We start from the raw sequence: 27,479 nt of genomic DNA, 5'->3' as shown, positions 1-27,479 counted from the left end.
ATTATTGCACAGGGTGCAGACACTGAATCCCAGTCCATCGTCTCATTGTGAATTGTCTGGAAGCAAAGAAAGGTCCTAATTATATTTTTAACTTGAACTTAAGAATTCATGTACAGATTTAAATACCACTGAATTCATTACATTTTTTTTTTATTTTGAAAAACATCTGTGAATTGATGCCGTTTAAATTTCCACCTTTGAAATTTCCAGAAGGTCATTTCAAACTGTACAATTTGAAAAACATTATCATTATTATTTGTGTGTGCAGGGTTTCCATTTGTTCAACTAAACTTGTTTTTCTTTGGTCATGTGATTGACAAAATGCAACTTGGTTTTAAATACTTATACTACTTAAATATCAATCTGAAAATGACCAGTGTGATCTGTCACATGCAAACTGTTTTATGTACAGTGGACAATTATCAGAATTTGTGAACCAAAAGTAAAATGTTTTTAAAATTAAAACACATCAATTCAAACAAACAAATTCAGAAGATAGTTTCAGTAGATGAGTGAAATATTTCAATGCTGTAAATTCAGTGGTATCTGTATCTGACAGAAATTAAGTTAATTAATTAAGCAGCAATGTCACAATTAAGTCTTAATTTGCTTATAAAATTCGAATAAAATGACCCATCTTTGCTTCCATGGCCGTCCTACAGAGCGACCTCCCTGCTTCTGCTGAAGTTGAGGTTTATTGTAATATATCAGAATTCTAACATGACAGGGTATCGACCTTTGAGTCTCACTGTTGTATAACGGACACGTGACCAAATGTAGACTGAACTTTATACAGAGTAAGTTTGGGCTGATCGCACCAATGACCTACAAGAGAAAGATTATTCACAGTAGGTAAAGTAACTCAATGTCTGTTGTTTTGCTTCATATGAATTTGTTTTAAAAATGCAAATGTGTGTAAAACTGCAAAAAAAAACCCCTACCACATATTAAACAGAACTCGACTGAACTGAGGGGAAGAAAAGATCCTTGAAATGCTTCAAAGTTGGAAAGAGATCATTAAAAACCACAAACAGCAACACTATATATGCAGTTTTACAAATGGAAGAAATATGCATGTCTACTTTCTGGTAATTTTTCACTGTTTACTTGATAAAGAAATGGAACTCTATGTTACTTGCATCCTCGAGGTTATGAAATGGCTCCATCTGAGATACCCAAATCAAGTTATCTCACATTAAAATGCATAAAAGATTAGCAAAAGCCTTAGCTTGTATGTAAATTTATTGCATTGTAACCTTGTACTAAAAAGGGGCTACATGTGTCTATACTCTGAGTTTCAATTGGATGCTGGATTTCTGCATGACCATACAGTTAATAAACATCATACATCAAAAACTATTACGTGCTTGTTTGGATGGTTGTTCTTCATAGCTTTGTTATTACTGGAAAATGAAAGAGGATTTAATAAAAGTAGAATTTCAGTATTTGTGTCTGTTTGTCATGTTGCACCTTAAAGAGCTCATTGTGGTGTATGCAATATCAAAATATCAAATACTGATTGAATTGATTACAGCTGTTTTTACTGGACATCTTACAATATACCTGCAACTTTATGTATGTAGCTGGAAGGTTATTGAAGGCTCTGAACTTTGAGGTATTGTATAATGATAAGTAGCAATAATTACAAATTCTTGTTTAAAAAAATAGCTACTTGAATGGCTACTTAAATGTTTAAAGAAACACGATTTATTTTTACTGCTGTTCGAGCTGTAGTATTTCCAGTCACCGCTTGAGGGCGCCAAAGACCAAACAAATGACCCTTAAGCTGAGCTGCACAGGCCACAGGGCAAGCTGCACCCTTTCAAACATGTAGTTAATTAGTTATTTTAGGAGTGAACTTGTGTGAAGGACAGATTCACGTTGTGCACTCAAACAGGTTTTGCTTGTTATAAACTCCTGTTTATAAGAGATAAAACTTTATTAATCACTAGCAGAGAATAGTCTTTGTTAGAGAAGGTTGTAACTGTATGGTGGACGATGATGTCTCATATTGCCATCAGAAGCATTTTAGGAAGTGATCTTTTAAAAGCAAGTGAGAAACTGGGCACGTGACTGCTGTTTTCCGACAGACTTGAAGTGAACCTGTCCATTAAGCTCCAGCTCTTAGGTGAGGGTGTGAAGGTGCGAGTGTTTTCATACCTGTGAATCTTGGAGACATGTTTCCTGCATCGCTCAGGTAGGAGGTGTGTTCCCTGTGGTGGGTCGCCATCATGGATGTGGTGTGGACAGATGATGGCCTCCTGGTCAAACACAGCGTTCGGGGTGCTCGTCTATTTCAGGTTTCTGCATTTTGTTGATCTTTTGTTTGAGGCCTTGTGAACCCTCACAGGTGTTCTCACTTATTCTGGATGATTAGACCTCTGCTTGGTTTAAGGTTTGGTACAGCTGTCCAAGAAATCACAGTCATCACACACCTTGTACTACAACCAGTGTAACACAGATATGATGATGATAAACCCTGACAGGTAAACAGGAACGAAACTAACCAAAGAGAGAGGAGCTGTTAGTCTGAACACACACAGTAAGTGGAAACACCTGTGCGGATGAATCATGGCTGTGCAGGAAAGCTTCAATCATCTGCCCTCTTTTCAAGCTGGAGCTTCCCTTTAACTCATTTTTATAGGGGAACTCCACTTTCTTGTTACACATCAAAGTGTCTTTACAGATGTTGCACCAAAAGAAAATTAAATGAAAAATCTGGGCTGTGGGGCAACAAATCTCTGAAGGACCTGTCAGCGATGGTGTTGCATTATGGGTAATGTAGGCACAATGTTAGGACAAAACGAGGAATGCATGGAATAGAAAAAGACTATCTCTGGGTCTGCTGCATCAATTGTAATTTTATTTAAATGCAATGCTAAAACTTTAACTATGATGTTTTGTCCAACCCCATTTTCATACATGAGGAGACCAGAATAATAAAAACAGCCTCAAAAAACGACTACAGAACTCAATCAACATGTGTCCTAACAAGGTGGGATTTCTTTTAAGGTTGTTGGGATGAACAGTATGTATGTCATACGATTTGCTGCAACTTCAACTCAGGGGCTAAAATGTCTGATGGAGTACAGACTAAACTGAAGGGGAATTCTACATTTCCACATGTGCACTTCTCCAACAGGAAACGCTGAAAAGCAAGAATTGGGGAGCTTTTTTCCGCCAACATGCAGCTTCTTCACCCAACCCCTTATTTAACACGAGGAACTTCTGTCCTGTTCCCGAGAATGAACATTTGGATCTGTAGGTTCAGACACAAAACACGACCAGAGCGCACAGTAATCTTGATGAATTTTAATTACATCAAATGGATTTATGTAAAAGTGGAAAAGGAGGAAAACACTGGGTCTCACTGTCACCATCATGTTCAACACAGCAACAGAAATCTGCACATGTTCTGTTTGCACTGGGTAAATTGCAGGTCACCTATACTCCAGTCAGATTTAACAGTTCCTCACTGAGTGCCTCCTCAGAAAGTAGATCCAAAATACTGTGACTTTATGATGCTAATGAACTGCAAGTGTGCTTTAACTGTTTCAGAGCAGGATGAGAAGCGATAAATGAGCTCAACGGTGATTTAAGCTAAGATGAACAGTGTGAAGGGTTTGTTTCAGGGTGTCTGTGGCGGCTGCCTGCTGTCATATAGGTGACCTGGAACACTCCCTTCGTTAGCATCTCTCTCTCACTGATCACACAACCTCCACTCACGACTGGCAGGTAACAGACGCCAATCACACAGCTGTCATGGCTTCCTGTCCAAGTCCATTTGGCATCCTGGCAAGTAAAATCCCCACTGAACACTGTCCTCCTCTTTGATTGGATAAAGGAAGTGGGGTGATTGGCTGATTGATTGCTCCATGCAGATTGTGATTCTTCAGTCTGATAGCAGGTTGAGTCGAAAAGGTTTGGTGCTGACATGCGTTGAAAATGTTTTGTCCGAGCCAGAATGTCGTCTTTGCTTGTGCATGCTGCCCATTTACAAAAAGACTCGTTTTAAATGGTCATGCCGATGGGCAGAAGGAGGTCCGGCTGACTTTGAAGTAGCAGAGAAGGTCCAAAATGGAGTCATCAGTCTGGTTTAAGATTGCCCTTTTGGCCGTTGTGTGAACATTGGCACTTTAATCTTAGCCCGTAGAGACTAGTGCACATCTAGCAGTCCGTCACACTGAAGGACACATGGCAGTGCAATCTGCCACAGCTTTAGTCTTTATAGAAAAAAAGAAACTTGTCACCGCAACATTTTCTACTATTTTTCTGTTGTTTCCTTGATTCAAGGAAGAAAAACAAAACAGAGAAGGAAGCCACTTTTCTCTACTCAAGTGTTCTTGGTTAAAAAAAAAAGAAACAGAAAAGGGAAGAAAAGGGAAACTGGGATATACAATCTTTTCTCACTGTAGACGGTCTCAGCAGATTAACTCTGCTAAGCTTCAGACACACAGCTCCAAGGCCACCTTTCTCTCTGAGTCCCAGGCAAGCAAAGAGGAGCGGAAAGAATAAGAGAAGAGACAGATTAGAAAGTTGAAGGAAACAAAAGAGAAAACAACACAGAAAGTAAAAAAAAAAAAGAGAGAAAAGAAGGTTAAAAGTTAGAAACTGTATCAGTAGACAGTGATATATATATAAGGGAAGACAGAAGGAAGCAGCCAGCCTGGATTTACATGCATTGTAAAGGAAACAAGAAGGGGGAAGGATTTCAGTGCTACACCGAAGCCATGCAGCAACAAGCAGCCTGAAAACAGCAAAGGGCTTTTTTTTTTCCACCAGCAGGAAACACTCAGCAGTCACCTTCACCGACAGCACAAGAAGCGTCATGGTGGAGGGATACGGCGAGGTGCAGGAGTCCTGGAACTCCTCTTGTTGGGGGATTTGGGATTTGACACAAACAGGCAAAGCGTTCGTCCACTCAGAGCAACGTGGCCCATATGCCATGCAGACCAGGGTCCCGTCAGGCTCTGTGAACAGGCGTTTGGCACCACGGGGACGGTGGGGCGACAAACAGGGCAGCGAGGAGGGAGGGAGGGTGGGGGTGGGCTAAGAGAGCAGGGGAAGCAAGTGCACGGCAGGATGGAGGACATCTGTTACACGACGTTTTAGGTTCCCATGGAGACAAGACTGAACGACCCCACCCCACCCCATTCCTCCCGCTCGAGCAGCACGCACTCACCACGCGCTCACAGCATGGTAGCAGACAGACGAGGGTGGTGGGGGCGGGGTTTAGCAGCTTTGCTGCGGCTCCCCGCTCCTGCTTTTAGACTTTCTGCCCTCCACATCTGTAGGACAAAGGCAACGTTTATGTTACATCTGGAAGCAGTGATGAGAACATTTTCATTGACTTCACACCTGCAGATACTGTAAATTAAGATAAATACAATAAAGCAACTTCAAAACAGCAAGAACAGAGTACAAAAGCATAAATAAATAAGGATCTAGAGGCGGACAGTAGGACTAGTATTGGCACATGAAGCAGTGCTCGTCTTTGATTATAACTTAATGATTACAACAATCTGTACAAGATCTTGTCAGTCTGAAATATATAATCAAATATTATCCATCCTCAAGTTGTGGTGCGTCGGGATGAGCATATCAAAGTTTCCAGGCACCAAAAGAAACTTCATTCACAAAACAAGCCACTGAAAACTCTTCAACTTCCTGCTTTAACTTCCTGTTTCAATAACTTGACCAACAGCTGCCTAAAACTAAAATATAATAACCAGCCTCCTCCACTACCCTCACTGTCAACTTTCACTCAACCACCTGTAACTTCCCTCGGCTCATTTTGGGAATGAAGCTTCATCATTTTGTTACCAGCCCCAAAAGGTCAGTTAGGACTTACCAGAGCAAATAATCCAGTTAATACATATGTAAAAGAAAATACAGATAAGGTGTCCAATGTACAAAAACAAACATTCCACACCAAAAATAAAACAAAACAAAACAAAACCATCACATTTTGATCACAGCAATCAAAATGAGCGTGACAGAACGAAGCCGTGCAATTTAGTGGATGAAGCAACTGAGTTCAAAGCAGTGAAAAAAAACACTCCCCCACACATCGAAACATCAGAACAAACAGGAAGTGGAAAGTGAATCTATTATCTGACACACTGAACATTTTTCATTTGGATTTGTAATGAAGCAATTGCTCTAATACAAGATCTGTCCCACAATGCTTTGCTCTCTATCAGAGACAACTATTTCTGACATTTGCAGGATCCTGGTGACAGATTAACTGAATGTCCAGCATTTCTACTCACTGCTTTTTTTAAGACGTCAGCTGTGAGCAGAAACGCTGAGCTTTAACTGTGATGCATAGACTGCAGATAATAGTGTAATGTTAGCAAGTGAAACGGATTTGATGAGGAAACAATAACATGTTAGAACGTTGGACGGAAGAACATTAATCAAAATCCCACCTCAGAGAAAAGAACAAGGCAGAGAAAAATAATGATAAAACAAAACAGATTCACCGATCAGCACCGTGGCAACAGAAAAGAATGAAACAAACACACCACAGAGAGAGAGATAGTGCTCGAATAAATACATGCAGAGGACGAGGATTTGTCGCTTATCCATCCTGTCATTCTCCCCTCTTTAAGTGAAGTCTGGCAGGAAGATCAGCAAGCCAGAGCCTCCCTGTCAATCACACACACCCGTACTCATACCACAGAGACTGGCTGTCCTCCGGGGTCAGTGATTGGTCAGAATTATTGACACGAGTCGGATCAACGCCCTCTTTCAGATTGGCTGGGCCGGATCTCATCTGGCCCTTTGGTTGGCTGTGAGGGGCCTGGTTCGGGACTGGAGGAGGGTGTGTTTTATTTGTAACAGGGGGCCCGCTGATGTTGCTGACTAGGGTGGGGTTTAGAGACAGGAAGGGGAGGCTTTTGCCCGCTGACTCACTAAAGATGGAGTCCATGAACACAGACTCTACAGTGAAGGAAGGGCCGAGGAAAGACTCGAGGGTGGAGAGGTCGGGATCCTCCAAGCTATGGCAGGGTAAGCTGACTGACTTGGGCAGGGGGGAGGTGGTGGTGGTAAGGGGTCCCTTTAGGTTGGTGGTGTTGGGGTGGTACTCACTGGGTGTGGGCTGGGAGCGTACCCCAGCCTTGGTGGAGGTGACGGGAGGAGCAGCGTCGACGGACACTGGCTGCCGGTTGTCCTTTGAGAGCAGGTCGTGGATGCTGGTGCGGCGCGTGGTGCCCTCGGCGGTGGAGATGACGCTGCTGGCCCGAGGCAGCGTGGAGGAGGCGGAGTCCAGGCGTTCGGAGACGGACGTGGCTTTGCCCTGTGAGGATAGACTGGAGCGGACCGGGACGGAGCCCCTCACACGGGTGCTCTCCGCCTTGCGCAGTGTGGGGCGACCCGGTTGTCCAGTGGATCTTGGCGGGCGATCAGAGCTGACCGGCGCCGCTTTCCCACTGGAGGAGCGTAATATGCCGCGGCCCTTTGTGGAGGTGCGCTCTTTCTGCACATGCTCAGAAGAAGTGGAGAGGCGAGGGGAGTCTACAGTGAGGTTCTCCTGACTCCCAGACTGCAGGTGACAGAGCAAACATTTGAAAGGAAATTAATCTCCATACTATTTTAAAAATCATTTCAGTAATTTAAATAAAAAAAGACAAATTAAGGATTCTGAGACAGTAAACTAAATATCTTTGACTTTTTCCATTAAGACTTCATGTATTTTATCTTCAGGTTTTAACTGAACAAAATAACAACATATCAGTTGCAACGAAGTTAGAGGCCTCACCTCTGCAGGATCAATGCCCTCATCCAGGAACTGTTGCAGGGACAGCACCTCGCTGCTCCTGGTCTGGGCCTGGCCGGGGCTGCCTGCGATGGTGGACGGGTCCAGGGACCTGCGCAGCTGCAGGGGGCTCTGGTGAGAGGAGCGCGAGGCGGTGGGCTGCTGGACGGGGCTGCTGCCGCTGCTGGACCACACCTCCTGGTCCAAACTCAGGCTGAACTCTCCGCTGCTCTCACTGTGAGGCCTGCTGAGGCTGCCGTTCAACGTGCCTGTGTGAGGGGGGGCGGTGATTAAAGCAAGGAGAAAGTAATCGACGATCTTTATCACTTTATCACCGATCTGAGCTGCATTAGAATTCATAAACCACTATTCTCCTACACTGCCAACATTTTCACAAAATACAGTAAGTCAGGTCATTTAAAAGCAAAATGCATTGCCAGATACCGTTTTATTTGCTTTTGCTGCTTGAGATCTGAGTTTATTCAGCCTTCATTACTGACATGTGTCGTAGCTCTCTGATAGCTCACAAGCAGTGTGCTAAAAATTCAACAAGCTGTCTGCTGTGTGTACATCAAATCCTGCACCAAACATTAAATATATTAAATGATTTACCATTTTTGTGATGGTACAGTAGAAGTGCATCTGTCACCTATTTGGATTTACTACAACGCAGATTCCAAAAAAACAGTCCCGACGCTGTGTAAAACATAAATAAAAACAAACAAACTGTGTTGCGAACGGTTTTTACGAAGTGTTCCTGAGCCCATGTAGCAACATCCTTCATAAAATCACGTGTTCACAAAGTGGTGACCTCACTCAATCCTCATTGTGAACGACTGAGCCTTTCCAGGATGCTCCTTTCATACCCAATCATGATACTAAACCCCGGTACCAATGAAGGTGTTTTTGGAACATTCCACAACTTTCCCAGTCTTTTGTTGCTCCTGTCCAAACTTGTTTGAAACAAAATTCAGAATAAGCAAATATTTACAAAAATCAGTGAAGTTGATGAGGTTAAACATTAAATATATTGCCTTTATATTGTTTTCAATTGAGTGTATGTCAAAAAGGATTAGGAAATTATGACACTCTGTTTTATTTATGTTTCATACAGCATCGCAGCTGTTTTGGAATCAGGGTTGTAAATGAGTCTTCAATGTAAGTTGTAAGACTTAAGAGACTAAATGTGGGTAGCAGTCAGACCCTCTTAGAGGGAACTTGGTCATACTAATATACAGTATTGATTTTGAACAACAGAAAAAAAGCAACCCTTAACCTTTAACTCGGGACACACTGAAGCAGGTTTGAGTAAAGACATGAAAGAAAAAGAAAGGGCGCAAAGAAGGAGGGTGAGAGTCATTAGTTGAGGAGGAGGAGAAAGAGGAGGTTGAGGGAAGGAGGAGCATACCTTTGCCCTCCAGAGGAGAAGTGAGATGGGAGTTATTGTTACTATTACTACTGGTGGTCCTGTTGCTATGGAGACTGGTGGGTCTGGAGGCTGGGTAAGGGACAAGAGGGAAGATACACACACACACGCACACACAGTTAGGATATATATACACATAACATGTACCTACACAAACATGCACGAACACAAAGAGTAACACGTAGGTGCACGCTAACTGCTTGACAGAACGTCTCCTGCTGGGGCAGCAGATGGCACATGCCAGGCACAGGGGCAGCAGGGGTGGCTCGGTGCCAGGCTGCAGCCACAATATGTCCAGTCAATAAACAAAGCAACTACTGACAGAGCGGCCCGGGACGCCTGAATGCAACCCAAGAAAAGGGGGAACCGACAGACAACACTGACCAACATAGGACAATAGAGCAAATACACTTTATATTAAGGTACACGTATCCACCATTAACTAGTTGCTTATTAGCATGCATATTAGTAGCATTTTGGCTCTTTATTACCATATTTATTATAAAGTACTTATTAATGCCTTATTCTGCATGACCTTATTCTACAACTACTAGACCATTAACTAAGTTTTCCCTAAATAACTTCCAACAGTAATCAAACCCTAACCCATTATAACCCCAGAATAAGCCATTAATAAGTTCTTTATAATGACTATTAAAAAGTCAATATGCTACTAATATGCACGTTAATCAGTAACTAGTTTATTGTGAATGTGTACCTTCAAATAAAGTGTTACCAAAAGAAGACCTTGGAGGCCTTTGTGCTCTGTGTGAAACTGAGGAGGAGGGACTGAGAAGGAAGAAAGGAAGGAAAAGGAGTGACGACAATGTGACCTTGCACTTGACTGTGTTTATAGGGAGTTTCAGCTAGAAACCCAGGGACTGTAAAATAATTTCAAACTGGTTTTCAAGACATGGTTGAAACCAAATTGGAATTTTAAATGAAAAATAACATTACTGGCCATATGTCTAGGAAACCAGCCCAGAGTGGGGTTCAGTGCCGAGTAGTGGTCACTTACTACAGATGTTACAGGGTACTCTGCACATAACGCTCAGCTCAACAGGAGAAGGACACAGAGCCAGAGCACTGCTATACACCTGCAGGCCTGATGAGACACACACATACACACTCAAAACAACACAACCTAGCTGCGACACATCACACTACTCACTACTGTTGCTCACAGTAGAAAACAAGCAAAGTTTAATATCTCTTAATGGTTCGAAATGCAGAAAGAAACATGAAATGTAATTGAGGAAATGGTGTGGGAGCCATTAAAAGTTGCTTGAAATCAATAACATCTCTGGAAGATGAACTGATACATTATAAGCAATGTCCGGTGTGTGAGTGAGAGTTGATGCAAGTTTCCTCCGGCCATTACGGAGCCATACTGGGAAATGGGTCTCACAACAATGTATTGGATTTTATGAGAGCATTCTGGGAACTCATCAGCTAAGTGGGATTCAGGTTGGGCACTAATGTTAAGATGGGGGAACCAGATGAATGACCTGTGACAACAGTAGTGAGTTTGGTATAGTAACATAAGAGATGCATAAGAGACAAAACTGACGGCAATATGATGTCAACCTATCTTGGGTGCCGGGAATGTGTGTCAGTAGTTTGGTGGCTGATGACAACTGGGTCATCTACATTAGAGTGGCACAGAACTGATGAACAGTTGCCTGGCCATAGATTAATTGTCCTGGAAAATGTCCTAAAGCCTGAATTAGAGTCAATCCTACTTTCAATGGAGGCTCTCCCTCACTAAAATTGCTTTTCCAACTGTAGATCAGGATTAATCAAAGTGCAGGAAGGCAGTCCAAAGATTAGCAGTGGGGCTGCTGCAGACATGACCTGCTTTCTGGGGGAGCTCATATGAAAGGCCTTCAGATTGCCGGCTGGTGCTGAGACGCTCCTGCAATTACGCGCTTTTTCTTATTTCACATGCCTGCAGTCTGTTGCTGATTTAATGTCTTACCTTGACTCTTGGGGTCATCTAAGGAGCTGGCAACATCCTCACAGGAGGCATTATCTGTTGGGACAAAGATGAGAGTGATGCTACTTTTTTCACTCTGATCTGACGAAATTTCACCACCTTCGAATTAATCTTAACTCAAATGAGTCCAGCCTGCGAAACATGGTTGTTTACAGGGGCAGAATAAATGTCAAACATATCTACAGATCCCTCCTTATACTTATGTGTCTCAATATGCCTGTTTCGCCCGCCTCTCACACAAACAAAACCAGCATCCTGACCTTTGACCTGAAGCCGGAGTTTTGCCCTGCTGTGCCCCGCAGAGGGCAGGGTGAGGGCAGCACAGTCGATGGCATTGGTGGAAAGAGCAAGCTCCTTCATGCGCTGTCCGCCACGCCTGCTGCTGCCCGTCATGCCGGCATCTCCGGTCTCCGCACCATCGAGGTTCTCGATGCTGCCCGCCCACTGAGCCCCGGGACCGCCTGCCACCGCCAAGTTCTGCAGCAGGTCGTTCATTGCTGAATGAACAGACGGAGGGATGAAAATGAGTACAGGGACATTATAAAATTATGCATCCTATCACATCTTGTCTCACCTCAAGTCATTGCCCTGATTTTTTGGCAAGATAAGTTAAAGAAATCCATCTACTTAGATTAAACTGTTTCCTTAGATTTTGCATCCCCTGAACTTGGGGATACAAAATGGCTCAGATGAAAGGAACAATTTTAGAGGTCCTACAGATTGCAAAGTTGCTTAAGCCTGTAGGACTACCACACTGATCAGTTTTCTTGTTCACTCTGCCTTAATGCAGTAGCCCAGGTCATTCTCACTCCCATCACATCAAATACAGCAGTTTGGTCAGTGGACCTTTGCTTCAAACTTTGTTGCTGTAGGTACCCCTCTAGCGCCATTCCTGGAGCACTCCTCAAGGGTAATGCTTTGATGTGCTGTCAAGTGACAGTCCCGCATGTGCAAAGCTGACACTTGAGGGGTTTGAAGCTTAAAGCCACTGACCAAGCTGCCACGACTGACAAGATGGGAGTGAGAACATGTTGCAGTAGCCTCATGGAGGACAAGGCTCAACTCCCACTGTTAGCATAAAGAGACCAAAGACACCTTTTTGGTGAAGTTTTGATCAAAATGACCAAAATTAGGTCTGTCTCAATATCCGATAAATTAATTTTCATTAAAAAAAATCTAGTCTTTAAGAACTCAAGGCACATGCAGGCATCTTAAAAAGATTCAAACAAATACAACGTGCATAAAGACGGCAGCTACATGGTCTGTCATCCTTTGTTACCCTGTCCATATCAAGCAGATAGTTTTTTAGACAGGTAGGTCACCCTCAGAGGCCACTGTCTTTATGCACTGTGTTTACTGAGCTGTATGCAACGGCAGAGAAGCATGAAGGCATGCAGCGCTGCTCCGAGCAGCAGTGCTGTACATAAAAGATCAGAGGCGGTATCAGAACGAGGCAAGTCCATGTCAGCAGAATAAGATCTGAAATGCAGCACACTGACAGGAAGAGAGAGAGAGAGAGAGATACAGAAAGAGAGAGTAAAGGCTCCATTTCAAGTCCTCCATGGTGGGTGTGAGTGGCGGCGATCAGGCGGTTGGAGATTTTTTTTTTTTTTCTGTCATGCTGTAATCAAAGATGGAAGCAAACACACCACAGGAGCATGAAAGGCAAAACTGCAGTCTCCTCCGCTCTCTCATGCACACACACACACAAACACACACACACATAAAGCCTTTCATTCAAAATACACAAACAAAATGAAACCACAAAGCACATGACAAAGCTGCCCAAAAATGTGCCCGTTGCATAGCGACTCCCACATTTAAGTGACAGATAACCTTTGTGAGGTGTCACTCAAACTGTATCACACTACACGAGACAGATCCATAGAATCATCAGGTTTTGCATTTCACTTTTTTGAGGTTAAGCCTAATTTTTTTTTTTTAATTAATTTTCATTGGTACAAAGTTAGTGAAGTTTGTGTTATTCATTCATCTGCTAACAGTGAGAACAAAGTGACACTACAGTTGTGAAAGCTGATAAAAACAAAGAGTAGTTGCTAGTTACATAGGGGAAGTAGAGGCGGCAGACGGAGGTGGGGACAGAGGGGTGGGGGTTACTGGGAAAAAAAATAAGGACAAGTCACTGATGTCACCAGACGCAGCATGGGGATAACTTGAACCTTTGATAAATCTTGGGCAGGTGTCAGGTGAGATATCAGATAACATTACCAGTGAAATACACAAACTATCTCATATATATTAAATGGAAAACGATCCCAAATGAATGACTGCAGGCCAGAGGCAGTTTAAGGGCTGTGACTGGAACCTGAAACTGCCACACTGACACTGTCACACCCCCACACTGCAGCCACCCTGAAATCAGTGACTGTTCCTTCTTTGTTTCTCCTAGTGTGACGATGAGAGGGAGAGGAGGCGGAGGACGGCTAGCGTGGCAGCTAACGGAGGTCTTACACATGGAGCGCCGGTAGATGGCCTTGGCCTTGTCTTTGTCCTTGGATCTGTTCCTCATGAAAGGCAACCTTTTTATAGCTGTCAGAGCGCAGCCAGAGACAGACAGACAGACAGGGGGAGAGAGAGCAACAGAACATGCCCGAGGGAGGTGGAGGAAAAGAAAACAAAAGAAAAAAAAGGAGGGCAGAACAGAGGGATGTGGTTAACGTTTTCACAAAGAGAGCCAGAGGAGAGATGCAGAGAGAGAGCTGAGCCCCTGGACACTCAACTGGACAACAGACAACAACACAATAGACACAACCACTACAATATATGACTTAGAAGGGCTGGATCATATTATCACAAATCTTAAATCTTGATTTATCATAAAGTGTACGGTATTTTAATCTAAACAAATTCATTCCCTTCTTGATATTTCATGGACATACTTTTAGAAATACATCCAGCAATGCTGGAAGTTAATCGAGCAGAAAACAATGTGTGCAAAAACAAACTGTAGTTTTGTATTCTGTGTTAAGAAGGTTATGTACATTTTAATCTCTTTAATGTTCCCAGAGTGACTGTTTTCAGTCCACTCATTTTTTACTAGCATTGTTAATAAATGCTCTTTCATTTCACCTTTCTATCTTTTTAAATTAAAAACTTGCTAAAGTGCTTTTTGGATGGACTGAAATGCCTCCCAGAGGCTTTTTTAAAACCTCAATAATATTTTTAAGGGCAGACTTCTGCACAAAGACACATTATGGCAAACAAATAGACGAATGTAAACACATTATGCAAAAACAGACACACACTCACTCATATTTTATCTGCACACTACAATACACACAAACACGCTCATGTTAATGGTCACGAGTGTTGTATTCGGCAACTGATTTCAAAGCATTACACACTGTACACAAGTGCCAACACACTACCACACCTACATGAAACACAGAGGATGAAGAATATTAAAGGGTGCAATCAGGAGAGTGAATAGGTCAAAGGGCAGGTTACCAGCATCACAGAGTGTTTTCATAGACATAACCAACTTTTAGTATTGCATATTTGACTGTGTAATTCCTTAATGTTTTATGACTATATCGTTAATCATGTGCATTTATTTGCTGTAATTTATGTTTAGTTGCAAAAGGCTTGTTTTTCGTTGTAGCATTTACTGCTTACTTTAATTTTATTAAAAAAATATATATTATGTACTTTAATGTGTGTGTGTTAACCACAGACTCCTGTGATTCTTAGCTGCTCTTAGCTTACTTATACTGGCTATAGCTTCTCCAGTTTACACATATTATATATCACAACTTTACAGTTTAATCTTGAAGCAAACAGACCTACTTGTTATTTTAACTACTAGCTTTTGTATAACCTGTTTTTCTTTATTCCGTATCTTCTACTAAATCCAGACTACCGGGATTGGAGGTCAGCCACAATGCATTGCACCTTTTAACAACGTTGATGCTACATTAGAGACACTAGACGGCATTTCTCTGCTATTTACAGGTGAACTGCACAGATCAGCAGGTTGACATGACTGTAACTGGGGGCTCATGAGCCTTAAACCCTGTTGGGGGAGCAGATAAAAGTGAACTGGACCTGAGACAAAATACGTTTGAAGTGTTTTCCAATATTTGAACCACATGAGATGCACTTGATTCAGCTTGACACCTGAACACTGTTGAAAGAGTTCTCCACCACGGTAGCACTGCTCTCCTATAACACTGGACTCACAGTGTTAAAATATAAAAAATAAAAAAGCAGCACCAGGGATTTCATCTTTGTTATTTCACACATTCTTTTTCCTTGTCAAAACCTCTCACCTTTATTACCCACAATAAGACAGTTCAGTTGGAGCTTCGGGTGTGATGTGCTAATAATGGCTAATGTAGCGTTTGAGGTCGCTAGCCTCGAGCAGAGATAAATAGTGGACTACAGAGGTCAGTTAAACTCACTTCAAGAGTCTAGATTTTCGTTTCAAACAAATTTCATTCAGCTCCTTCTGGTGCCCCAAATGGGTTCCACAACTTTTTACACATACGCAGTAGAAGTCCCCAAGAACTGTAAACAGACAGCGTTAAATCTGTGAAGTTCCCCTTTACAATTTTGTTCCTACACAAAAAGATATTATTCTCAGAACTAAAATTAAGTGTTTAATGGAGGTACTTTCCACAACACTGGTACTATAAATCAGGTTGCAGAAATCAAGCACTCAAGCAGTTGTTTCAAATACGGGAAATCTATTTTTCGAACCAGGTCCAAGCTTCAGAGTCAACCTTGTGGTGCTGCACAGCCCAACCGTAACGCCTAGAACAGCTGAGTGACACAGACAATGGACTCACGAAAACATGCCCTGAGAGACGTGACAGTCGGGTCACAAACCCCGCCCACCCTCCCCATCCGCAGCATACCATTGGTGGAACCCTGCACTTGGGCATGAGACTGCTGCCCTCTCCTCCCTTTGCAGAGAGAGAGAGAGCAAGAGAGAAAGAAAGAGATAAAGGAGCAGTTAGGGGAGGAAAGACCCATTCAACCACTCCACCAGTATGCAATCGCTCGCACACGTACATACGCACACGCACACCAAGTAGAAGTGTCCAGACACTTGATTGTAAAAATTAATATATGCATTGTGAAAAAAGCAGCACCATCATGGTGGCTGCACTGAACTGTACTGTTTTGTTTTTTTTTTCCACTGTTATTGTTCAATATTCCAGATCCACTTGCTGTTTCCCCCACTACTTCTCTGATGTCCACAGTCTTACTCCTCTTCCAATGAACTAAGGGGTTTATTTCAACCAACCCAGAGTTGGTGGTGATTGTTGGAACAGTGAAAGACGAACCAAGAAGGCTTTGGTGAGTTTTATTTTGTTTCTGTTAAGTCTGTTTTATGATGATAAAATTACTGTTTCTGTAAGTGGAGTCTGGTGGCTTTGGCGAGAGCAAAGGGGCTGTATGGATCCTTTCCATCATGTTGTCAGACACTTAGAACAACAATCTGAGCCTGTCAGTAGCAAAAACACTTTTAGTGGACATACAATGATGGTGCACAAGCCCAGAGGGATTATGTTGCAGTACGTTTCACTGCTGCTGGCTGAAGCGCTCTCGGCCAATACTGGATCAATTTCAAAAATGTGCTTCTCCATTAGTCACTTGGACACAAAAACATGGGAAAATAGTTTCCATAATCAGATAATATGTGACAAGATTTTCTCCTGTTTGTCTGGGACAAATCTGATCAGGTCAAGCTGATACGAGCCCATAATTAAACAACAAGGTATAGGACATTATTTTATTGTTTTTTTTGTAATATGTCAATATGTAATTTCTTTTAAAAGACATGTTTCTGTTGAAATAATAAACAAGCAGTATGTCTGTTGTTTTATTGGTTTTCTCTCTTTTGGACATAATACGCTACAATAGATATTCAAATGGTTCAAACTTGTGTTTTTTTTTTATAAGAAGAAATAATTGAACATAATTTATGGCCAATTTTGACAGCCCTTGTGTATAGGTGTGTCTGTGTGTTTCCCCTGTACTCACTGCTGCTCCTCTTTTGTGTGAGTGTGTCGTCCAGCGAGTTGGAGCCAGAGCCTATGGATGAGCTGTCCTGGCTGTCCGGGGGAAAGGCCATGAAACCGTCACCAGACTCTGAACGAGAGGGAGTCAGCGTGAGAGAGCGCATCCTCTCCCGACTCTTCGGCTTGATCAGCTTCCTCATTTTCAAAGTGATCCAGTTGCCACGCCTACAAAGGAGAGAGACCATCAGGAACAAAAGCAGATAAGAAAACAGGACATTAAAGGACAGATTTTAACTGTCTGACTTATTCCATGTGTACTCTACTTTAAAACCTCTAGACAAAACTCAAGATAAAAAATGTTGCAGTATACAGCTGTTTAAAGCTCTGCAGACCATAAATATTTGATGTATCACTTCCTGAGGCTGCAGTGGGTTTTCTGCCATTCCCTTGGCTCCCAGATATAAGTCAACAAGGAATCTCTGTTGTTTTTTTAGGGGGGGTTTAGTAAAACATTTTTTCAACTTGTGTAACTAGATGACTTTGCTTTTACCTGCGCGGAGGTGAGGGGTCATAGAACTTGTACTGGTCCATGATCTTCTCCTCCAACTTCTCTTTCTGTCTCCTCAGCTCATTCAGCTTGTCTCTGATGAAGAAATGAGAGATGATCCAGTAAGCATAAAATTCAAATGTAACCAATTTGTTCTGAGTGTCCTATTAGCAAAAGTATTGATAGAAAATCAAAATATGTGCAGACAGGGACCAATTCAGACATGTTTGTTTTAAAGAAAAGATCATCAGGGGTTTACATATATTGTCTTTGCTCTACGTGGAACAGGTCCTTGCTCTCCATGGTCTGCTCCAGCAGTGTGCGATTCTGTAGCATCAGAGTCTGGATCTGGTCCAACAGGTGACGATTCTCCTCCTCCAGGTTTCCTTTCAGCTGGCTCAACAACTAACACACACACGGATATATTAAAGAGATGCTAAAACACAAGTATGATACATTAAAAGAGGTAAACCATCCCACAACGCAGCTGCCTTAAGAAGTTGTCTCTGCAAACATGATACATTAAAAGACAGCTGGCTTTAAAATTGGCACACAAACACATAACGGGAAACACCTGGAGAGGAGAGGAGAGGAAAAGATATCATCTTCTCACCTCACACTGGTTGGTGAGTTTGGTGGAGGTGATGTCCAGCTGCTGGTACTGCTCCTTCAGTTTAGAGAATTCAGCCTCCAGCTTGGTCTGGTCCAGTTTGGCGCTGTTCAGCTGGGTCTTTACGTTCTTATGGTCCAGCTGGAGATTCTCGTTGTCCTTCACCAGCTGACGGTAAGTAGTGTTCAGTCTGAAGAGGGAGAAGAGGGTCTCCTTAATATAGTCGCACTTGCATGTAAAAGCATATCATTTAAGAAAAATATCAAGAGTTTAAAAGGTTAATTCACTTTGTTAACATGCTATTCATAGGTATAATGGTGATACAGGTTGTTCTGACCTATCATTTTCCTCTTTGAGCAGTTTGTACTGGTCAGCTGTGGCTTGGTGCGTTTGGTTCTCCAGCGCCATTTTTTCCTGCTGCTCCTTCAGATTTTTCTCCAACTCTTCCAGCTCCCCCTTCCTTTGCAGGAGCTGCTTGTATCTTCACACATAAAAAACATACACATTACAAACCATTGTTTGTAATCACATAAAAAAAAGAATACACAGCACTTATATTTTCATTATCCCGAAGGGAGGTCTTCAGTATGGTTACTTTTATGATGATGCCCTCATAGGACAATGCATAAAAGAAGTTCACAGTTATCTATAAAGTCATGATTCGGGCATGTGGCCTCCCCGTGCTCCTAAAACCCCATCTTACTTGTCCTCCAGGTCCCTGTGCTGCTGCTCCAGGCTCTTGTGGGAGCTCTTCAGGCCCCCGTGCTTTCCGATCAGGGCTTCATACTCGACTGCCTGCCTTTCGTGGAGCGCCGCCAGCTTCTCATGATCGCGGAGAAGCAGCTCATAGGTGGCCCTCAGTTCCTCTTTCTCCTTCAGAGCTCCCTCACGCTCACCCTCCACGCTGCTCTGCTGGCTCTGCAGCTGAGCATTCTGGGCCATGAGAGCTGCACTCTGCGAGCTCAGGGTGGAGTTCTCCACCTAAAGGACAGGACGAAGACAGAGATAAATTAAGTAAGCAGGTGTGAAGAGGAGGGTTGTAAGGAGGGGAGAAGAAGAGAGTGACAAATAAGGAGGGAAAGGGATTGTGAAAACCATGAATGGAGCACAAAGATGAAAGAGGAAGAGGAGGAAGAAGACAAGAACAGAAAAGCAGTTTCAAAATACAGATTTCTCCAATCGACATTCTGTCAACTATCTACACTTATTAAAACATCTTTTTCTGTGATATGAGAGGAGTACTGAGCTCCTCAAGTCAAACATCAATGAACATTGAGGTAAAGTAAGTAGAGTTGTTGCTGTTTTTGTCTATAGGGGGCACTGTGTCTCTATTGTATTTGTTCTCAGACTTTGCTTTAAGTTCAATCTACAAAGCACCAGCAGGAAAACTGTTTCTTTTCATGTTTCCTTTGTGGTCACAGTGGTTTCCTAGTTCAAATCCCTCACACTCTGATACTTCACACACATTCTGTCCAGGTGCCGACACACTTTCTGTCAACTTTTTAGCTCCAGCATAGACACACATAGCTGTCTACATATACACAAGTGGCAAACATACGCATAGCCAGCACACATCAAGAGATGTAGACAAACACACAGAGAAACAGCTAGAAGAGGCTGTATGTTCAGTGTAAATCCCGTCGCCCATAAGAAGGGTTTGAATTGATGCCAAACAGGGAGTACAAGTCTAAATCCAGGCAGCTAAGCAGCCTGGCAAGGCAACTGTACAAACCAAGCAATGTTGGAAGAAGCCTAGATAGCTTTATATTTTGTATTTAAAATGTAGAATAACTTATATTGCACTGTGTTGTATACAGTGTCATACAATATTTTAGGAAGCATTTCATTTTTGCCACCGTGTGATTCTATTAGGCACTACGATGACCCCTAGTATAAATAACTATATCTTTAGTATACATATTGTGTCTTTATCGAATTATATCATATGCACCAAAATAGTTTATAGAGGATTTGCAAGTTTTTCATTATCGAAGTTGATGGTCTAATAATGGAGAGTCGCATCCTGCACATACTGTCAAGATATTTGAGGCAAAATTTTGATTTGGGCTTAGGTAATTAAAATTGACGATATCAGCCGAATAATTATTCCATCCTTAAATGGAGTTAAAAAACAACAAAAAAATCTGAAACAAAAAAAAAAACATTACAATTACAGTTCCATCTGCTGATTAAGATCAAGCAATATGATTGAACGCTCCAGAACAGCTACTAAAATGGACCTTGAGTAGAGATTGCTTTGTCAATTTCTGGTTAAGGATTACCTCTGACATAGACCATAACTCGTTGAAGTGAACACAAAAAAAAGCATCGACAAAGCCTTGACAACTGGCAAACGTTGTGTGATGATGAAGATCATGTGATATGATAGAAAGCTCCATAATAGCCAATAAAGGAACACTGAGGTGAGATTTTGTTTTAGTTATATATACTTTAAAAGGGGTATCAGGTGCTTTGCAGTGAAATAAGTATATAAGTAGTGTAGATATATTGATGTATGTTGCTGTATCAACTGAATGTGTGTCCCATAGACTGTAGCCTATATCGTCTTGTGTGAGTCAGATGATTAGAACAATAATAAAAACTTTCAGTAGTATACAAATTTCAGTTGTACATGACTGCACTGGTAGTTTTGTTATTTGTAATGTATTTATCAGTAAGAGAACAGTCAACCTCTGCCTATGGATGCTGCATTGTGTAGGATGTGCAGGAGATTACCTGCAGCTTGGCGTTCTGCGTCTGTAGTGTCGTATTGTTCTCCTGTAAAGAAGCAGTCTGTCTCTGCACGGCCACTATCTGAGCCTGCAGGTTGGAGCTTTGAGTTTCCAGTTGTTTGAGCTGGCTCCTCAGGGCTGCCTTCTCAGCCTGCAGTGTGGCATTCTGGGAAAAACACACACATAATATAATACATATGACAAAACATTAGCCCAAATGTGTGTGTTCACCATTCATACTGAAAAAGTCACATAAGCCATCTTGATATTGTTCTAACTTACATTCCTCTCCACCTCAATGAGTCTGTCTTTGACTTTCAGCAGTTCCCTGGTGGCTTCATGACTCTCCTTCTCCCATTTACTAACAGTCTGAGGGTCCTCCCCTCCTCTAGGGGGAGAGCTCTGCACCATCCTCTCCTCTTCCTCCCTCTGACGCAGCGCCTCATAGTTTTTCTTCACCTATAGAGAGACACACAAGTCAAAACATCTCATTATTACACAAATCAACTAAACACAAAAGCATGAGTGGTATTTTTGTGCCTCTTCAGTATAATAAAATACATGTAAATGTCATGTAAATCCAAGACAGCTGAAAATGAAATACTGAACCAGGCGTCACTGTAAAATTACCAAATGAAATTGGCAGAATATGACATGAGTAACAGTAATGTAATTTGAAAGTAATGGCAGATAGGATCCATTCGAGTCCATCCACAGATGCTGCAACTTTTCCACTCAACCTTTAGCTTTGGATCTAATCTAGCAAGTTCAAAACATGAACACTTCCCAAAAGAGGAGCAGACATCCTCAACCCCACTCAACCTCTTTCATAGACTCCTTCCGCCTCATGAATAGATAAACTGGTGATAGAAGTGGAAGAGCGGATGAATAAATAATGTATTGGCCTTCAGAAGCCCTCTGTGTTTTTAGTGTTTCTAGTGTTTTAGACTGCAGAGGTCGGATTTTGGGACATGCTGTTCTCAAGGGGAGACTGGTGTGTTTTGGCTTGGTGGGAGGTCAGTGTTTGGTGAATGTGTTGTTATACTGGGTGTTCTGTGTCTTGGCTGACAGCATGTATTCTATGCTTAAAAGTATGGATTTGTGTATGTGTGTGTTGCTGACCGTTTTGAGCTCCTGGCGAAGTTGCTGGTTGAGGTTTGAGGATTCCTGTAGTCTGGCCTCCAGCGCGGCGATTTTCTCCTCTTTTATCTCCAAGGATGATTTCAGAGTCGACTCCAGTTTTGTTTCCAGGAGCTTAAATCTGAAAAATACTCTAGTTAGCTTTGTACAGTTGGATTTGTGTGTCAAGTCTAGACTGTGATTACACATTTGTAATCCTAAATAAATGTATTCAGCTATAGCCACAGTATAGCAAGGCCAACTGACTTCTTGGCAAGAATGTGGGAGGTGGGGAAGATACTGGCTCAGAGAATGTTCCACAGGACAATTCTGCAACAGACTCTGATTAAGTTAGACTTCAACACCTGATCTAAACCCACCTGATCTGTGGGCCACAAGACAAATTGATGTATTTGGAATCACAGCTGCACAAATCACATTTAATGATCTTGATCCCAAGGTGATAGACTAACGCTGAAACTGTTTTAGGAGCCATCACAGAGCACTGAAGCTTGTGGCATGATACCTGTCGTCAGAGCTCTCGTCATGCAGTAGCCTTTCCTTGTTCAGTCCAATCTTCTCCAACTCATGGGTCAGTTTCTCCAGATCATTATTCATCTGCTGAGTCCGCAGCTTCTCACTTACAAGCTCCTAAACACACACACAAGCACACATTAAGTAACTCTGAACCTACCATTTATTCTTCAATAAGTAATAACAAAGATGTATTATGTTTATGGTAGAGTAAACTCAATCAATAAATGACTGTCATTTCAATAAATTCCCCCCAAAAAACAGATAATAATAATACAAAGAAAGAAAGAATATATAACAGTTTGACATACAGGATTATTACAGGTAAATCTGAAAGTATGTGAAGCTCAGTCTCAAGACATGTTGGAAAAACTCATACTTGCAGATGTCTGAAATTGTGAGGGCTATTCTGACCTCTCTGAGTGTGATGAGGGTCTTCTTATCAATGGTGGACTGTTTGACCAGCTCCTTGTTCTCTCTCTCCAGGTCTTTCACTCTTGTGCACGAGTCCCTGAAGAAGATCATCTCCTTGCCCATAGTCCGATTCTCTTTCTCCAAGGTGGAGATCCGCTGGTTGTTGTCATCCAGCTTTGAGTCGCGGATCTCGGCCTGCTGCCTCAGACGCTTGTTCTCTTTCTCCAGAAGCTTCTTGTCTTTCTCTAGCTGGGAGCTTTCCTGCTCCAGAGTCTTGTTCTTAGGGTGGATGAATGGGACATAATGGAGAGCACATGGATACAACATCATTATCGTTGGGATTACTTTAGTCTAAATGCCCTATAGCAACATAGTTGGCTAAAAGGGGACACAGATTAATTCAAAGGGCCAAAAATCAATTTTGATAAATAAACTGGGTTAATCCAACACTGCTGGGAAACATGCAGTCATTTTAGCAGAATTAACTAAAAGAGTGGCAGTGCCAAATAAAACATTTTCACTTTTTATCTGTTTGAACATACAAACAAGATCTGCTGTATCACAAACACTATGTTCAGTCTGTCTCAACCACAGTTTTTGGGCCAATCTGATTGACCCAATTCTGCCAGGCAGAATCAGTCCATCCCAAAATAAGTGGCCGAGGCTGTGTCAGTATACCACCTACAGCTATCCCCCGTTTGATGTTGTACCTGTTCTGCTCCAGAGAAGAGTGCAATCCAAAAATGTCTCTAATTTCTTGACACTGGTTCAAAATTCAGATTACATTTTTCAGGCTGCCTCTTCCCACATTACAGCACATGTGATTATTGCTGATTGAATTTTTTTTGCCTACCTCCTGCTCCAGCTGCTCGAGTCGTTTACTGGAGATCTTGAGCTCCTCTAGGTTGCGTTGGAGGGTTTGGTTCTCAGTCTCAACCTCTTGCAGCTCTGCCTCTAACTGCTGGATCTTCTTGCTGCTGTTCTCTAAGGCCTTCTGCAGGCGCTGGTTCTCTGTATCTAGGCCCTGGTAACTCACCTGGGAGAGGAAAAGCCAGATTAGGATATTAAAAGCATCCATGAACTAGTTGTGCTGTTCCCTGATGCTATTATATGCCGGATCCCCTGTAACTTACCTGTGAAAATATTCATTGGTGATACTTAATTACAAAAAGCTGAAGTATAGTTGCCTAAAACTCTGCAGTTGGTCTGTACAACCTTGTGTGGTCTGCTTTTCATTTCTCAAAGGAAGCTTCTTGTCACAAATGGTTGCATTTTAGCTGCATCTCACTACTCTCCAGTCATGATCGGCAGTCCTGAAGCCTTACCTCTAACCTCTCTGTCTTTTTGGACGAAGCTTTGAGCAGTTCCAGGCTGCGCTTCATCTGATTCCTCTCGCTCTCCAGTTCTCTGTTCTCTGCTTCCAGCTGAGCGGCCTTAGCCCCCGCCGACCGGAGACTCTCAGCCGATCGGCGAAGCTGCAGGTTCTCCTGCTCCAGTTGGGAGTTCTCCTTTTCAAGAGCCTCCAGCTGGAAGGCCATGTTCTTTAGAGTGTCCAGCTTCTTCTTCAGACGACGGCCCTCAGCCTCAAGCTCTGTGTTCTCCTTCTCCAAGGAAGACACCTACGCAAACATAAATGATGGGAGAAGATGAGGAGAAAAGCATTTCTGTCTCATAGTGTTGTGTAATGGCAGCTGAAAACTCTTTATTCAATGCTGCTGGCACAGCCTCAAATGTATTATTAGATAATGCTTTTCATTTTCAACAAAGACTCATTCCAAATTATGCAGTGATATCCAATTTTTTAAAAGTTTTAACTACTTGCAGAACAAATGTTCAGGGAGTAACGAGTAATGAGACGGAGGGACAAAAGAGCACTATGTAAAAAAGGGGACTCCAACTCGTAATAGATTTTTCTCTAATACAGAAAATGACTCACTGATCCTGGGGCGATCATAGCCTATAATTAATCAAATAACTGCTTAAGATCCTAGCTATGGACAGTCTAAGATCTTTCGTCTTTCAGCTGTGACAAGGATAATAACATACTTAAAAAATTTAAAATATGAGGCTGGGAATTCTTGCCAATTTTATGGGAAGCTGTTAAAAATCAACTCCTTACAGTGGATTACCAAGATAACCACTGTGCACAAAGCCAAATACATTTCTCATTTTAAAAATATAACAAACAGTTTATTTTCCATGTTACTGCTACATTTACTTAAATGATTGGGAGAATAACTAATATTCCACATCCAATCTCATAACATGAAACAAAGGGTAATGAAGCATGTGGGGAAACTGACATGGACTGACTAGCTGAGCCTACAGACACACTGACATCTCAAAATACAGAAGGCAGAAATTCAAATGCATCAAACCTTTTCACAGGTGATTCCAAGACTGGCAACTTTCTTCTGCAAGCTCTCGTTGTCCCTTTCCAACTTCTGCATCTGAATCTCCAACTCTTCTGCTCGCTCACCTTTCTCCTTCATCACTTCAAGCTCTTTACCTGCATAAAAAAAAAACAAGACACACAGACAACCATAATTTTTACTAGGAACTGAAAATTAAAAAACAAGGAAAAGGGAGCTAGAAACTACAGGTAGCTGTGAATATGGATTCTTCATGATTAAAAAAGGACAGATAGAGGGAAAAAAAATACATCCACACTTACTGCAACAAACAACAAAAACTATTAAGTAACACATCACTCACGCAGTTGTTTCCTCTCAAACTCCATCTTATTGAGTTTGCCAGTTGTCTCGCAGATGGACTCGTGGAGAACGCGATTCTCTTTCTCCACATCCTTGACCCGGGCTTCGGCACCAACCTGGCATCGCTGCCGCAGAGACGACACCGTCTGGCCCAGGTGCTTGTTCTCCTGCTCCAGACCCTTCATCTGGAGAACAGACGTCACAGTTTTAATGGCACACTAGGGTTGTGTTTAAAATGCAAGATTTACTCATCAATTGTTCTGTGTTGTGTGACTTTATAACAAGGTTGTTTTTTATCAGCTGATGCTTGGAGAAAGATTTAAGAAATGAAAAGGACGCTCTGACATTCTGGTTAAAGATTCCTTTTAGTTTAATGAAAAACGAAATTTAAAAAAGGGAGCATTTGATTAACATTTGAGCACATTTGATTTAAACTGCATTAATTATATGTCATTATGCAACTGGACAGAATTACCCACAGTAATCTGTGAATGTAACATGTGTTTTCTCTGCTTTGTAGCTCATCAAAGCCGGATTTTACAAATCAAATGGTTAAACTACTCAAAGGTGTCAGATTTGGGTCTAAGAGCGATAAAGTACATAATGAGTGACTGTATCTCGGCCACAGAGTGACAGAAATCTGTGTAGTCAACAAAACACAGTAGTAGTTCCACAAAAAAAAAATTGAGCCAAATGCAAATCAGCTGCACAAAGATTGCTCTCAAGAAAACTCTATCGACTTGAGTAAATTATACAGCTTAGTCATGTTCTTTTTTTTTTGCACTTTCCAGGAACGAGAATCAATGATGGTTTTGTAGATAGAGCCGCGTGTATGACGCACAGTCTCAAAGTCCCTTTTGTCTGACTGTGTTGGTGTAACTGACCATATGCTTGTCCAGGATACAGACTGCTATGCTAACGGTATTTTAAAGTGCATAAATGCTAGATGTGAGAAAAGTCACTCTCTGTAACATTAGGCTCACTGTGCTAACTTCTTCAGCCATCTCGAACACAATGGGCCTAATAAGACAATGACTTAACATTTAGCAAAAATGTGGCACACAAGCAACTACCACTCAGAAGAATTAATACACTTAAATACTTTCTACTGACTGAAAACCAAGAATAAGTGACAGCTATTTAAAATGATGACCATCTGGATTTGAAATAAACTTCCCAAATTAAAACATCATGTGTATGCTATGTATACGCTTTTACAGACTGAATATCATGAGTCAGATTTCCAAAAACAATGCACATCACATGTCAGTCAGTCAGTCTTTCTGAGTTGTATTTCAGCAGCATCCTTGCAATGCTGCATATAAAAGTGGTAAATAAAATAGGTTTTGAAGTAAACTGCTTCATTTACTTGTTCCTGCTCATCAAGCCAGTGTCACAAGAAAATTGAATGAAAACTGCACAATGTCTCCATCTAGTGATGGCTGTATTTTTAAACCCATTGGGAAATTTGAGATCAAGTTTTGACCCTTTGAAGTTGCTGTAGCCGGTGGTTAAGCCACAGAGTAGTAGACTGAGTTCAATGTGAAGTCAGCAGCTATTTTCCACAAAGCACAGGAAATATATGCCATGCTGTTTTATTTTAAGCATGTGAAATAAAATGGAATATGTGTGTGTGTG

At 42.0% G+C, this 27,479-nt stretch overlaps 1 protein-coding gene across 6 annotated transcripts in view; it reads right to left on the bottom strand.

Moving 5' to 3' along the window:
- Positions 1-4,776: 4,776 nt before the first annotated feature.
- LOC121613664 (girdin-like) overlaps positions 4,777-27,479 on the bottom strand; it is a 65,980-nt gene continuing 43,277 nt past the window's right edge. The window contains exons 15-36 of one of the 6 annotated variants that reach the window (XM_041947214.1): positions 25,843-26,026; positions 25,506-25,636; positions 24,453-24,746; positions 23,981-24,163; positions 23,128-23,406; positions 22,706-22,830; positions 22,183-22,321; positions 21,343-21,519; positions 21,065-21,226; positions 19,032-19,309; positions 18,666-18,809; positions 18,332-18,518; positions 17,978-18,123; positions 17,722-17,814; positions 17,194-17,396; positions 13,657-13,734; positions 11,445-11,681; positions 11,167-11,220; positions 10,207-10,293; positions 9,171-9,260; positions 7,766-8,031; positions 4,777-7,549 (exon numbers count right to left, since the gene is read on the bottom strand). In XM_041947214.1, the coding sequence (XP_041803148.1) occupies positions 6,659-7,549; positions 7,766-8,031; positions 9,171-9,260; positions 10,207-10,293; positions 11,167-11,220; positions 11,445-11,681; positions 13,657-13,734; positions 17,194-17,396; positions 17,722-17,814; positions 17,978-18,123; positions 18,332-18,518; positions 18,666-18,809; positions 19,032-19,309; positions 21,065-21,226; positions 21,343-21,519; positions 22,183-22,321; positions 22,706-22,830; positions 23,128-23,406; positions 23,981-24,163; positions 24,453-24,746; positions 25,506-25,636; positions 25,843-26,026 (4,428 nt within the window). In that variant the 3' untranslated portion in view covers positions 4,777-6,658. The remainder of the gene's footprint in view (positions 7,550-7,765; positions 8,032-9,170; positions 9,261-10,206; positions 10,294-11,166; positions 11,221-11,444; positions 11,682-13,656; positions 13,735-17,193; positions 17,397-17,721; positions 17,815-17,977; positions 18,124-18,331; positions 18,519-18,665; positions 18,810-19,031; positions 19,310-21,064; positions 21,227-21,342; positions 21,520-22,182; positions 22,322-22,705; positions 22,831-23,127; positions 23,407-23,980; positions 24,164-24,452; positions 24,747-25,505; positions 25,637-25,842; positions 26,027-27,479) is intronic. The other 5 variants (XM_041947213.1, XM_041947212.1, XM_041947209.1 and 2 more) reach the window with 5 other exon arrangements.

This window comes from Chelmon rostratus, chromosome 11 (assembly GCF_017976325.1).
Source record: "Chelmon rostratus isolate fCheRos1 chromosome 11, fCheRos1.pri, whole genome shotgun sequence".
NCBI classification, from domain to species: domain Eukaryota; kingdom Metazoa; phylum Chordata; class Actinopteri; order Chaetodontiformes; family Chaetodontidae; genus Chelmon; species Chelmon rostratus.
Note: the sequence above shows the minus strand (reverse complement) of the source record. Positions and strands in the feature narration are given on the sequence as shown.